At 41.4% G+C, this 14,074-nt stretch overlaps 1 protein-coding gene across 4 annotated transcripts in view; it reads left to right on the top strand.

Moving 5' to 3' along the window:
- Positions 1–14,074, top strand: part of UNC80 (unc-80 homolog, NALCN channel complex subunit) — a 134,880-nt gene that overhangs the window by 84,106 nt on the left and 36,700 nt on the right. For all 4 annotated transcript variants that reach the window (XR_012633934.1, XM_074910405.1, XM_074910403.1 and 1 more), the window contains 10 exons: positions 1,097–1,183; positions 1,962–2,145; positions 2,823–2,917; positions 3,827–3,916; positions 4,315–4,416; positions 6,710–6,890; positions 7,825–8,093; positions 10,784–10,918; positions 11,678–11,816; positions 13,440–13,536. Coding sequence is in view for 3 of the 4 variants with exons in the window: in XM_074910405.1 (XP_074766506.1) it covers positions 1,097–1,183; positions 1,962–2,145; positions 2,823–2,917; positions 3,827–3,916; positions 4,315–4,416; positions 6,710–6,890; positions 7,825–8,093; positions 10,784–10,918; positions 11,678–11,816; positions 13,440–13,536 (1,379 nt within the window). In the remaining variant the exon portion in view is untranslated. The remainder of the gene's footprint in view (positions 1–1,096; positions 1,184–1,961; positions 2,146–2,822; positions 2,918–3,826; positions 3,917–4,314; positions 4,417–6,709; positions 6,891–7,824; positions 8,094–10,783; positions 10,919–11,677; positions 11,817–13,439; positions 13,537–14,074) is intronic.

Below are 14,074 nucleotides of genomic sequence, written 5' to 3'. Positions count from 1 at the left end.
CCGTAGCATATTAGACTGCTTTCTAGTGCCATGGCTAAGCTTTATGGAAGAAAGACATACCAGTTCTGACTGGGTGAAAGGCAGTGAGACTATTCATACTGCTTTCTCAACTGCACGCTTGGTGTACGATATCAGTCATAGCACTGTCCTCATCTTCCTAGCAACCACCTTAGAACTGACTACAAAATGAATATTAAACCCTGAGAAAGGCCAGGAAAGGCTGCTTTTTGGTTCCTTGAGTAATCAGGTCTCAGTGGCCTCGCTATTCCTGAGACTTCACAACCATAGTCCTCAAAGCTTCTATTTAAGTTCAGAGAGTCCCTTCTGTTTGTTAAGTATCTTTGAGAAGGAAGCTATATGCTGTTCAGCCTCAGAGGCTTCTGAGCTATCACAGTTCTGCTGTTTTACCATCTCTTCATAGGCTTACTACAACCATGAGTACAGAACACAGAAAACAGGTGTATTTTCTTGGAAGCTTTCAGCAGATGTATCATTGACATGGGTTGTCCTATGCATATTCATGCCCATAACACTAGCTCAAATCTGGGTTAAGAGGATGAGGGCCACAGAAGAAATTTAGGAGACAGTCTGTCTGTCCTTAGCTGACAGTGAGATTCCTTCCTGTCTACACTCCCTTCACACCATAAGAAATGTACTATTCTACATTTAAAACAGGCACCCTCTAAAGGAAGAAAAGTTAGGTTCTGCCCGCACCTCCTACCCAGCAACCACAGCTATTGAGATGAGCTGAACTAGATTTCACAGATCGTTTAGGCAGTCATTTTTTAAGTCACACAGGGATTATCACAGGGAGAGGAGTGCAGAATCAGGATGCTACAGTCAGCACAAATTGCAGTAGGAGGTATTAACCTCTCTGAGATAAAAAAGAAAGACCTTGGCCTGGGTGCTGTGCCCTGGGCCTTATTTTGGGAAATGCGGGAGCAGTCACAAGCATATAGTTCTACTTCATGCACCGAGAGACAGAGCTGAACAAGGTAGTATGGAAAAGGGAATAAACAAAGCCAGAGAGAACAAAAGGGAGAAATCCATTCTCCATTCTGTGATGGAAAGAAAAAAAAATTTGCTCTTCTTCCAGGATGAGCTGATGTATATGTTAAGGAAGCTTTTGTTGAACATTGGAGACTTCCCTGCCCAGACATCTCATATCCTCTTTAACTACTTGGTGAGTACCTTGTGGGTCCACTGTGCAGGCCAGAATCCCACCTCTGCCTGTATGTGTCCTAAAAAGTTAATGTCACAGTCTGCAAGGAAATAAATGCTCTTAACTTCTCCTATATAGCTCATATCTGTTTCTGGCTGTGGGTGCAAGTCACCAGGCTTACACCAGTCTTTCAGTCCTTCTAGGGAGAGGAAAAAGAGCCTTTAAATTTTTATTAAATCCCCAAGCAACCTGTCATGGATTTCTGAATTGAACCACAGACAATGAGTTGTAGACCAATAGAAGGGTTCCAGTGCCAGAAACCTTTAATTATTTTACTCAATTTTGATTCAGAAAGTGCTTTGCTCTTGGACAGTACTATTGCACCAAATCTAGCAACTTCTTTCAAGATCGTGGAAAATGCATTTCCTTCAGTTAAGAGGTGAACCAGACAAGATGTATGCTGTTCTGGGAGCCCTCTGTTGTTTGGCTGTTGTCTGTGTGGCAGCACACCAGAGCAGAAGGCATGGGAGGTCTCTTAACTGCAGAGGTTCTCTATTTTCCTTTTCTACAACAGCTTTTAAGGCTGGGCTGCAACAGCACTTTTTGCCCCCCACCCTCATCCTCTCTAGCAGAAGGAAGATTGTTCTGTAGTATGTATAAACTTTCAGAATGTAAGTTTAATGAGTTTATCCCTCTGAGTGAAGAAAGGTAGAAGAACAATATTGTTCTGTGTTTATACAATGCTCTGCACACTTAAGAGTGTGCATAACCAGATATTCCTCTTACTTATTACCTGCAGGTCGGACTGATCATGTATTTTGTACGCACTCCATGTGAGTGGGGCATGGATGCCATTTCTGCCACACTCACCTTCCTTTGGGAAGTGGTAGGCTATGTAGAAGGACTCTTCTTCAAGGATCTCAAACAGACTATGAAAAAGGAACAATGTGAGGTGAAGCTGCTGGTGACTGCCTCAATGCCAGGTATAAGAAATTAGTTTTTAAATCTCCTTCACTTCCAAGTTCATGACTTACTCTACCAAAAAGGAGATCCATCCACACTGGATCAGAAAAAGACCTGCTACAAATGGCTGCATGTTCTAAGACAGTTTTCGTAGAGTTGAGGGTTCAGTCAGTAAATTCCACCTCTAATTTCCTGAGATTCAGAAGGCCACTTTAAGAGCTCTAAAAGAAGCAAACAAAAAGTGACTTAGAACAGTCTTTTCCACCCAGAGCTTTGTGCCAGTTAGGCTGTGAAAGGCTGGCAGGATGATCATTGTAAGACTGTAGACTGTTTGATTTGATGCAACCTCTCATTTAAGTCTTGAGAGAGCCCAAGAAGAGCATGCTGTGAGCCTAGGCCGTCATGACTCAGGCAAGAGATATCTTGCTGAAAACCAGATCTGACCTTTTAGGTTTGTTCCTTCTTCAGAGTGACAGTTGCTGCTAAAGCCAGCTCATCCTTTAGGAACAGATCGATTTCTCATTAACTGTGGAAGTGTGAGACTATGCTAACACTACATAATGGATTCCAGACAGGACTGACATTGTCTGTCTGCCCAGGAATGAATTTTAAATATTGCTTTTCCTCCATGGGCGGTCTTTTGAGATTGAGTTAATTAAAGAGGCCAGGGAGAATGCAACTGCTTTTCTTCCTTTAGGCACAAAAACCCTTGTCGTGCATGGACAGAATGAGTGTGACATCCCAACTCAGTTACCAGTCCATGAGGACACACAGTTTGAGGCTCTTCTGAAGGTAGGAGTGAGTTTTTGAACTGGACAAACTGCTTAATAATACCTTTACCTGCCATACCTGTATGCCAGCAATACATCCTGCCCGATCATCCTGTTTCAGTGCTGGGGAGGGAAGATTTGCTGACAGGCATTTCTGTCTCCCTGTGGGAGAGCTTGGTTGCAAGAAACAGGATCCCGTATTAAAGGATAATAGAAATGCCCCGACCTCACTGACAGCCAAAACCCCAGAAATGCAACTACATTTGCAGACACTACAGCTTGTTGGGTATTTGCTGTATACTGTCCTTCGGATAAATATATAAATCATTTACCTGTTTGGTTTTATCAACACTCAAGACAATAGAATAATCAAGGTCAGAGTGGAAATGATGGTTCAATAGCCACAGTATCTTGGGATCTAGGAGATGTAAGGTCAGTTCCCCATTCTGCCAAGGATTTCCTGGGTGGCCTTAACTGAGCCAGATAGAAAATGGATTTGTAAAAGTCTTAAGTTTGTCCAACTATGTTAAATTTTAATGAGAATCACACATCTTGGTGCTTTTAAGGATCAGAACTTTAGTGTCTCTGTGCATCACCTATCACTAAAGGCTGATATATACATAGTATGGAAATGGAAGCTGCAATACCCATGAGGGTCATATAGCCAGACAAATATGTGCAATATGAAGACATCGAAATCAGTAACATCAGTTTTCAGGACTGTGATAGCAGCATGCCCTGATTATCACAAACATACTCATGTACTTTATGATTAAAAAAGAAATTAAGAATTAATGCCAGAACAGTGTGCCAGCCTGCCTGAGGCATGCAGGTTTGTGCCTTATTAGCTGGATATTCTTCTTTTGTATGTTGTGGTCTTTATACAAGGCAGCTAATAAGTAACAGGATGTTTTTCTTTCTTCCTCCTCAGGAGTGTCTGGAGTTCTTTAACATACCTGAAACACAGTCTTCTCATTACTTCTTAATGGATAAGCGATGGAATCTTATTCATTACAACAAGGTAGGGCAAAGGTCAGATCCAGATGACTTTGTTCTTTCCACCATTCCTCTTTTCAAACATCAGGGTTCTCTAAAGGAGAGAAGGACCCCATAAATAGACAGAATTCTGTCCTGTGGCCACCATATTTTGGGTGTTTAGTTGTGTGTTGTGAAAGATTGGCGTTTGGCAGAAGAGGGGAAGCAAAAGTGGAGTCCCTTGCTCTTAAGTCATTAATGTCTAGCTTTCTTAGAAAAGAGCGTATTTATCTTCTGTTTATGCTCTTCCATGACACCTGACACTGTCTGAAAGTCCCTACTCAAAAGCTTCAGAAAGGGCTAAAGGGCCTTTTATACAGTTCAGTTGAGTGATGCTGTTACGATTACATTTGTTTAAAATACACTTGTTTCCTTTCCTGGCAGACCTACGTCCGTGATATTTATCCTTTCCGGAGGTCAGTTTCTCCCCAGCTCAACCTGGTGCAGATGCATCCAGAAAAGGGTCAAGAGCTCATTCAGAAGCAGGTATCTCACTGTCACCAAACACCTCTGCCCAGAAACAAACCCTGTAAATAAACCTTTCTTTTCCTCTTAAAGGCCTTCACTCATGCTGCATGCACATAGAGAGCTTTGCTGGAGAAGCAGCAATTGGCATGAAATCTGCCCTGGTGCCTCTGGACAGGTGTATAGTATTTTAAGAAGAGTCAAGGGATGCAATGTGAATTCCATCCCCCTCTCTCTAGCCAGCTTCTTTTAAGCAGATCATTTTGCATTCTCCTACACGTGGCCAGAAGAGAGCTTCACTTGCATCAGTTTTAAAAGTTGGTTATCCCTTTCTTTAATATGACCTCTGGCTGTGGAGCAAGAATTATCTGTTCTACCTTCCTCTGTGTCTTCTCACTGTAGAGGACGTTACCTGTCTCTCTTCCTTGTCCTGCTCTCAGATGTTAGTCTTTTACCATAGCTACTCCCAGAGGCAAGTTGTTTTTGTCAGGGAAATATCTGCCCTCAGAAGAGCACTGTTCTCCCTGTCTTCCAGCCTCATGACCAATACTGCTAATGTTCTGCAGCTCCCACGAGCTCTCCTTTAGGAACTAAACCCTAACTAAAGTGGCAGGCCAGTGCCTTTAATGTGCTTCAAACCGCTATAGATATAATTTCTTTAGACAGTAAGACAACGGTATTGAGCTCATTCTACCTGTAGAAGTCACATACTCTGTCTTCCACAAAAGCAGTCTCAGTAGCAGAGAGTTGAGTGTTTAGGGAAAATTTGCTCTAGCTGTATCTGCAAAGGATGATAATAAGCAGGAAATAAAAAGGAGGGGTGGGGGGATGTGGTTAAACAGGATGAGTTTGTTATTAACAGTTGTAGTCTTCTCGCCAAAAAACAGCTACTGTACTTGTTGTGTCCCTAGCAATGTGAGTGCAGGGGCAGGAAAATATCATCAGGAATGGTTATAAAATGCAGCTATAAAGCGGCTTAAGAGGTACTAGCAGCTAAAATAACGAAGAATATAGTTAATGCCATCTCATATGTGTACGATACAGAATAGGGAAATATTTCATATGCTACATCTGTCAGGAGAAAGTCTATAAAAATCTGAAATTACTTGGGATCATTTTGGTTGCTTCTGTGACAGAAATTATTCTCACTCTGGTTCTAGGAGATGTGTCCCAAATATCAAATAAATGAGTTTAATATATCCTACATTACCCAAAAAGATTAAAATGGCCTGTCCAGTTTTGTCAGGGCATTATTTTGCATTCCACATTTTTCTATTTAGAGTACTTAAAGGCCAAAACATTTCTAAGGTAAAACTTAAATCAAGCCTCTCTGTAGTCATGCAAGAAGTTGCTGGACAACATCCAACTTCAGGGAAGAAAACAGCACTGTAGAGTCTACCCACAGAGCAGCAATCCATGGAAAAGTACTTTCTTTACTGTTAATTGATTGAGCACCCAATTCTAAGCTGAGTGCACTTCAGAGCAAGGTCAGAGCAACTGCAGGATGTGGGAAGCTGAGCTCTGTCACATGTTAAACCACATGCTTCAAGTTTTGGCTTCATCCCAGTAGCTAAGAGCTGTCTCAAAACGGCTTCCAAAGACAGTTGCTTCTACTACTGAGCATCATTCTGTCTCATGGTTACTTTTAGCATCAAACTAAAATAGCTAGCCTGACTAGTCCTACTGGTCAGAAGTTCAAAGGAGGCTGGCGGAGTGGAACTTGGTTTCTCAGGTGGTGTAAACCAGAAGTGATAATCTGAAATCAGAAGGGCTCTGCTCATTTGCAGTAACTCAGAAGCTGGTCGGCTTTGTTTCATTGACTACTTTTCTTTTGCAACTATACATACACTTTCTATGGCCCAACATGAGCCAACCTCAACCCAGAAGGCAGGTAACAATTCCAACTCATGCTGACTATAGTCTAAGACCTTGCAGAGAGCAACTGCAACTGTATGGCTTTCAGTTTGGAGTTGGTTTGCTTCCAACCACCTTGGGGCTCACACTGGCAAAGCTTATATTAATCTACAAAAGACTGCACGGCACCATTGCAAAGTGTTTGACAACCACTCAGGGTCCTCCGCAAGACTGACATAGGAAGTGTTCTTAAAATCCCTTTTACAAACACGATCCATCTTTGCAGAGCTGGGCTGAAGAACAGTGGTTACACAAATTCTAGCAAAAAGGTGCAACACTAGCCCTGTGAATTTCAACAGGATCCTCTGGGTCATGAATGCAGTACCCCTCCCATCAGAAAAAGCCATGGAAACTAACCTAGAAAAGTGCATTCTGATCCTTGTCTCTTTTTCTCTCTCAGGTGTTCACCCGCAAGCTAGAAGAGGTGGGACGGGTGTTGTTCCTCATATCGCTGACACAGAAGATCCCTACTGCCCACAAGCAGTCCCATGTATCTATGCTCCAGGAGGACCTCCTCCGCTTGCCTTCATTTCCCCGAAGTGCCATTGATGCCGAGTTCTCACTCTTCAGTGATCCCCAAGGTATGGCCTTTTGATAGCTTTCTCTGGAGGTTGTACAGGGCCTAGAAGGTTTCTGTGAGGCACTTCATTTGCCTTAGGAACACACAGGCTTGTAGTGTTACTGAAAGCTGATTAATCTCTTCCTAGGGAAAATGATACATAGCTGTTGGTTTGTAAGCACAACAGCAGAAAGGGCTTTGCTCTTAGAGGTCCCCAGACAAAGCTACTTTCTTTGGACCCAAATGAGAATAAGTTATAATTATGGATTAAAATTATGCATGAGACTACAGCTGGAATACTGTGTCCAATAGCATATCTGCACCTAAAAACAATTGCTCAGAGTTGTTTGCCATCCGCTCTGAGGAAGCAATGGACTTCCAGTGAAGATTGGGCAAATTCTGCAGCAGGGATACAGAAACAGCCCTCTGTTTAGAAACTTTGCTCTGGAAGTCAAGTAAGGATTCCAGCCTGATTTGGGGATTGGACTGTTTGGCCACAGCTGCAGGATGGTAAGTTCTGTAACAGGCCCTAAAGGCACTTGCTTTCAGAAGCATGTAACTCTGCATCAAAGTACTGTAATGTATGTGACACCTGAAGGATAAAAATTCAGCATAAATCCACGCAGCTCTTCAGGTTGTGTGAGGCAGATGATGCATGTAAAAGCTCAGATCCACTTTCTCTTTTTAAGAGGAGACTTTCTAACCAGTGGGGGGCAGATTTAACGAGCTGTGTGATACTCATCAGTCTTCATCTTGATATGTGTTGCTTTCAGTCAAGGTTTGCTCAAGCCTTGTGGGTGCTTCCAGAAGTACAGGATGGGTGAAATCACTTTAAAAAGGCAGAAGAATGGTCAGTGTTGTGGGATGGTTCTTTGAGAGGCCTTTGGCCTCTCGGAATGTTGTGAGGCTGGCTGTGGTGGACAGAGTTGATAGCTGTTGCCTCTTCTCCCCCACAGCTGGGAAAGAGCTCTTTGGTCTGGACACTCTTCAGAAAAGCTTGTGGATTAAGCTGCTGGAGGAGATGTTCCTTGGCATGCCCAGCGAATTTCCCTGGGGAGATGAGATCATGCTGTTCTTGAACGTCTTCAACGGTGCCCTGATCCTGCACCCCGAGGACAGTGCCTTGTTGAGGCAGTACGCTGCCACAGTTATCAACACAGCTGTGCACTTTAACCACCTCTTCTCCCTCAGCGGGTACCAGTGGGTCCTCCCCAGCATGTTGCAGGTGAGCTATTTCCATGAACAACATGAGGGAAGACTTGCAAGCAAGAACTTTTTTATAGGACCGACTGTTATTGGAGAAACTTTAAACAGCTGAGTCCTGGTGAGATCACAGATTGTGGGGGCCCCAAGAAGACAACAGAGCAGAGTGGGATGGCCCAAATCAGCATTCCTGAGACTACATTCCCTTTTGTTCTTGAGTAAATGACTACATTTTCTTCTTTAAGTTGAGTAAATGAATGTCTGTTTCTCTTACTATGTACTCCACACAGAAATGTGAGATATCTGGACCTTAGGTTTCCCTCAATGTTTTTTCCTTCAGGGATGGCTGAAATTTGGGGAATAGTTGAAATATCTGGATTTGCTAGTTGCTGGTCAAAATGAAATTATATTCACTTCTTTAAGTATGATAATTGTATTATCTGCAATTTAGATAGCAACAGAAAATAACACTAAATGTTTATGAAAAACTTATGTTGTCTTTTCATGTGAATGATGACAAATATTGAAAGTGTTAGAGGCGGAGTTTCTCTTCACTTTGAGGTGTACAAGTATGCCTTTTTTCTGTTGACATTTGACAAAAATCAGATACTGAAAATAAAAAAAAAAAACCAAACAATATAGTTCTTTGACAGACAGAAAGATTATTTCTGCAAGGCTTGAAGATGGTATCCAAAGATTTAATATTATAATGCAAATAGAGAAAAACCTAGTGTTTCTGTAAAAGAAGCAATGACCGTGACATCCCTATGTATGTTCATTTTGACATAGTTAACAAACCACAGTAATTAGGACCAGTGATGAATTTTGCTATCAACAAACTCTTTCATAACTGAAAACTCTAATATCATGCCTTACATGGTTAGGTAGGTAGTTATTAGATCCAGTTCTGCAGTGCATGGATTTATTCATTAGAAACAAGACATTTTGAAATAAAATAGCTTAATAACTTAATTTGAAGTACTTGGCAGTAACCAGTCAGCCTTGTGGACTCTCTCTTCGTTTCCACTTTCCATATTGAGAGAAATTAGTTTTGTAATTCTTTTCTATCCCGTCTTCCCCCCCTTACCAATTATTGTCAACTACCGAATAAATAAAATACACTCTTGGGAGGCAAAAAAGCATTTGAAATGAAAACCCAAGTTTTGCTGAGCTTGTTTGCTTTTGCAGATCTTCACATCTCTGTTCCAGGCACCTAAAATCAGCTGGTTGGTTTGTGGTCATCACAAACAAATTCTCTTCCACTTCTGGGCTTGAACTAGCCACTAGTATCTTAATTGTTAATGCATACATACACATATCTTTACAAGGCTCTTTTTGTTGCAGGTTCTTCTGCTTTCCTTAGTGAAGTGCATATACAATTAATTATTTCCCTTTTCTCAAGTAAATGAGATATTGCAAGTGTAACAGGCCATGGTGATTGACTGTCCTCATAAGCATGCTAGAGGCTTCTGACTGTATTAAACACATACTAGTCTCTTCAGCCTACTAGGCTACTGAGAATTGAATTCATCTCTGCAGAAGTCTTTCATGCTAATAATTTTTTAGAAACCTTCAAGAGGCCTGTGCTGTAATGTGACCTTTGCAGTACAGTAAAATCTCGGCATTACCTTTTGCCAGCAAATAGCAAAAAATATCCTGCCTACCCCCACTCAAAACCTCCCACAGACTTGTACCAGCAGAGAAGTGCAGACAGGCAATTGAAGCGGACGGAAGAAGGAAGCAGAGTGAAGTTGTTCCTAGCAATTTGTAATGTTTACATAACTGAGAAACAAATCCCACATCTTTGGCAACACATTGGCTGCATGGTTCAGTGGCCAGCCATGAAGGAAATGCCACTCTAAGAGCCTTAAAATATCTTAAAAGTGGGTGGAACTGTCACTGTGTTGGAGGACAAGCTAGGAGTTCAAATATCTTGAGAAACTGAAGGTGCAGTTTGAAAAAAGATAAAAGAACAGACTATGTTGATTAGGCTGGACAAGTGTAGGTCCTTACTTATGAATAAGTCATGTAACTATGGAAGGAAAGTAGCTGATTCAGTAGCAGTTCTGCAGGAGTTATTATAGATGTGAAGTTAAACATGAATCAACACTGTCCTGTTGAAGCATAAAAAAGAAAAAGAAAATATCTCAAATGCCATTCTGGGATGACTCTACAAATTTGTATCTTGTGAAAGAAACATGGAATAATTCTGCTGCTCCAATAAGCAGCACTCCTGACTTGAAGTGCTGGCTCTGTCCAGATGTGGACACTGCACAAAAGACATCAGTTAACTGAAGAGACTGCAGACTGGAACAGGGATGTACATCTAGAAGATACATCATCTAAGAAAGGACTGAAAGGGCTGGGATTTGATTAACTGAAAAAGATGAAAATTGAGGAAGAAAGCACTAACTAGCTTCAAACAAGTAAGGTGCTTCTAGGAAGGAGAGGGGAGGAATCTACCTCTGATACATAGGACAAAAAATAATTGACTAAAGCTGTGACAGAGAAGGTTCAAGCATGACAAGCAAACGTTTTTCCTAGGGACAGCTTGTCCCTGAAATGTATTACCAGAGAGGGTGGTCAAGTCTCCATCTTTGAAAACATGTTAGGCAAACATATCAGGAATGACAAGGCTGTAGTTAATTCAGTCTGGGGTAGGAGATAAAGAGCCCTTCCACTGGAGTTGTACTTCTTTTTTCCTTTGCTCAGGTATACGCTGACTATGAAAGCAACCCACAGCTACGCCAAGCAATTGAATTTGCCTGCCGCCAGTTCTACATTCTGCATCGCAAGCCCTTTATTCTGCAGCTGTTTGCAAGTGTGGCCCCTCTCCTGGAGTTCCCTGTGAGTAAAGGCCTTTCCCTAGTCCCAGCATGGGGAAGCCTGCATATGCAGCCAGCCCCCCATCAGAGATCACAAGGAGAAAAAAGCTGGAGCAGCAGCACAGTTCTTACTGAGCATATACTGCACTTGGTGCTGCACAGAACCATTTCCTGAACTTAGTTCTGCACACTTCTGTTCATCAGTTGATTGAGAAGGTTGACGAGATAATGGGCCACCGGTATCCAGGCTAGTAAATGTGATCCCTCCTTAGATTTCAGTGTATAAATATATTATAAAAGGACAGTAATGATTAGTAAATCCTTAAATGCAAATCCTTTCTTAGAATTCAGCAACAGGAACTAAAAGCTCAATGCCAAGTTTTAGTACATGTGAACTATAAGACTGGATTAACCATGTTTTGAAATAATTACTTTTTCATGTTTTAGTGAGTTAAAACAAATCAATGCAGTTTCAGTTTGAAGTGGGACTGCCAAATCTAACTGCACATACACTGTAAGCACACAAATCTTTCTCCTTGACAGGGCAGCAAAGATCTGTCCTTTCTAGGAAGTAAAGCTGTGTGTAGTCTTCAGATTATCCTTCCACTGTAGCATCAATCTGTTGCATCTAGGCAAGGCTTATTGTTTGATAGCTGTAAACTCTGGAACTCCATGTGAGCCCCTTGTCAAAACAAAAGGTTGCCCACACCTCCAGATAAAAATTCCTGGGATGCTCACAGGCCCTCAGAAAATCAACCACGAATGTCTGTTGTTGAAACAGGATGCTACAAACAATGGAACCAGCAAAGGAGTGTCAGCTCAGTGCCTGTTTGACCTGCTGCAGTCTTTAGAGGGAGATACTCCAGACATTTTGGACATCTTAGAGTTGGTGAAAGCAGAAAAGCCTCTCAAGTCATTAGGTAACAGCAAAACACTCTTTATTTAGTAATTCTGGTTTGTTGTTTATTTATTCAACATGCTGTGATACAGCATGATTTGTTCAGGGCCCTTTTCTTCTCCCAGAATGCAGTCATATCTGTTTCTTATGCCTCACAAGGCTTTTAAGATTGGCTTTATCAATAGCACCATCCTTTCGGTATTTTCTGCAGGAGGGAAATTATTAATTTATTTTATTCCAAAGCTACTTTTTCTGCATTGAGCCTGCTAGTTTGAGACTAGCCCCTGGCATTTTGAATTTTATCATGTGTGGGTGAAGAATAAAGATGCCTAATAAACTGCATCATGCTGACAAGATCAGTGTCAATTCCTCTGCTCCATGTGGGCAGGAAACAAAGGCATACTCTCCTGTGGGCAGGCTATGACTAGAAAATGATGGATGCCATTCAGACATTCAGTAGTGCTGAGTTGTAGGGGGACGTTGGTTTATCACAAAGCAGAATATATATGGCTGTATGATGTATCCAGGACACTCTGTCTCTTGATATTTATCCATGCAATGCAGTATTTAAGAATTTGTCTGAGTTGTGATTTGCAGGGAAGTAAATTTTGCTGATTTTTATAAGGATCTTCAACTTGTTTTCCAAATTTGCACTTCCCTTAAACAATACTTATTTTGATGAACTGTGAAGCCTGTCTAGCCTTACAGTTAAAGCTTTGTTGCATACTGGGATTTTACAATTCTGCACAATTATATTACAAGTTATAGTATAAAATGGTACAGAAACGGAAGATATTTCTTCTTCTTTGTAGATTGCAGTAAGCATTTATATAAAATCTTTGGTTTTAGGGTTATTCAAAGACATATCTGAAAATTTCCAAGTTCTGTGCCTGGTATTTTCCATCTGAAGATCAGAATTATCTTTGGACTTCTGTTGTTTGAAGTGATTTACACGCTTTGGGCCCTTAACTTTGGGCTCCTGTATACCAAAGTAACTTCTATAAATGGGACTACAGTTGTATTACAAATATTATTCTTCGAATACTTCAAGTTTCTTGATGCTTGGCACTAATTATATCCAAAGTAATATTTGTAATATGGGACTTAAATGCTTTTGAAAATTTTCTCTCAAATCACTAGCAAACGAGACTCACTTTTGTGCTGGTGCCCATGTGGCTACCAGTATAGAATGGGCTTGATTTTTTATAAGTAAACTGTCTTCTGCCATCACTGGTGTATCAGCATCATTTTTAGTGCAGTGGAAACATCTAGGAAAAAGCGAGGGAGCATAAAAATTGTCATTAGGTTGACATGTGTGCTTGTCATGTATGAGTTTAAGATTTTGCTTGTGATGGGTGATGTTTGAAATGGGACTCCAGCAGCAGCTGTAGGCCTTATGTTCAGCAATGATATGACCTTCTGAGAACTGTTTCTCACCTACCGAGTTCTTGGATAGGAGGGTGCAAGTGGGACTGCAGCATGTTTCCTTTATATAGACAGATTTTCTGACAAAAAACAAGTCTATCGGGGATTATTAAGATGAGAAGCAACCAACTGAAGAAGGGAAAAAGGAAGGAGTGTGTTAGTTCCTTTCATATTCAGTATGTTTGTGTGATAGTCTTCTCATATTGCTTTACTCCTGCAGACTTCTGCTATGGGAATGAAGACTTGACCTTTTCAATCAGTGAAGCCATCAAGCTGTGTGTGACAGTGGTGGCCTATGCTCCTGAATCATTCAGAAGGTGCTAATCTGTTTTCTTGGTTTGTGCAGACTCAGAAAAGGCATAAAAGCTGCACATGGCATGCAAAAGCAAGGCTGACAAATGGAGGCAGAGGATATAGAAATGCATTCCAAGCACAGGGCTTCTTGTGAGGCCCATCCTCTCCCTGTTGAGACATTTTCTAAGGCACCAAATCCTGACAGCTGCAGCATTAAGTTAGATGGCAGCCTGAGTAGCAACACCTAAACTGTAAGTGGGGATCACACTGTCTCCTGCAGGTTTCTGTTGTCAGAGAAGCAATGGAGGGGGAGAAAAAACAGCTGGAAAAAAACAGGAAGACAGAGAGGGGAGGTAAGCTGCTAAAGCAAAAAGTTTGGTTTCCAAGAGGGAACTAGAGAAGAATGAGTCTTTGGAAGGGGAAGTGAATATCTGCAAATGGATGCCATATTCAGAAGATACCCAGAAGTTCAGGTCATTTTTATTATTATTGTTTCATGCATCAGATAGTTTTCCCTGAAGTCCCTGATCCAAGAGGTTTTTTGGCCTGCTTATCTAGTGA

This window comes from Athene noctua, chromosome 7, assembly GCF_965140245.1.
Source record: "Athene noctua chromosome 7, bAthNoc1.hap1.1, whole genome shotgun sequence".
Classification (NCBI taxonomy): domain Eukaryota; kingdom Metazoa; phylum Chordata; class Aves; order Strigiformes; family Strigidae; genus Athene; species Athene noctua.
Note: the sequence above shows the minus strand (reverse complement) of the source record. Positions and strands in the feature narration are given on the sequence as shown.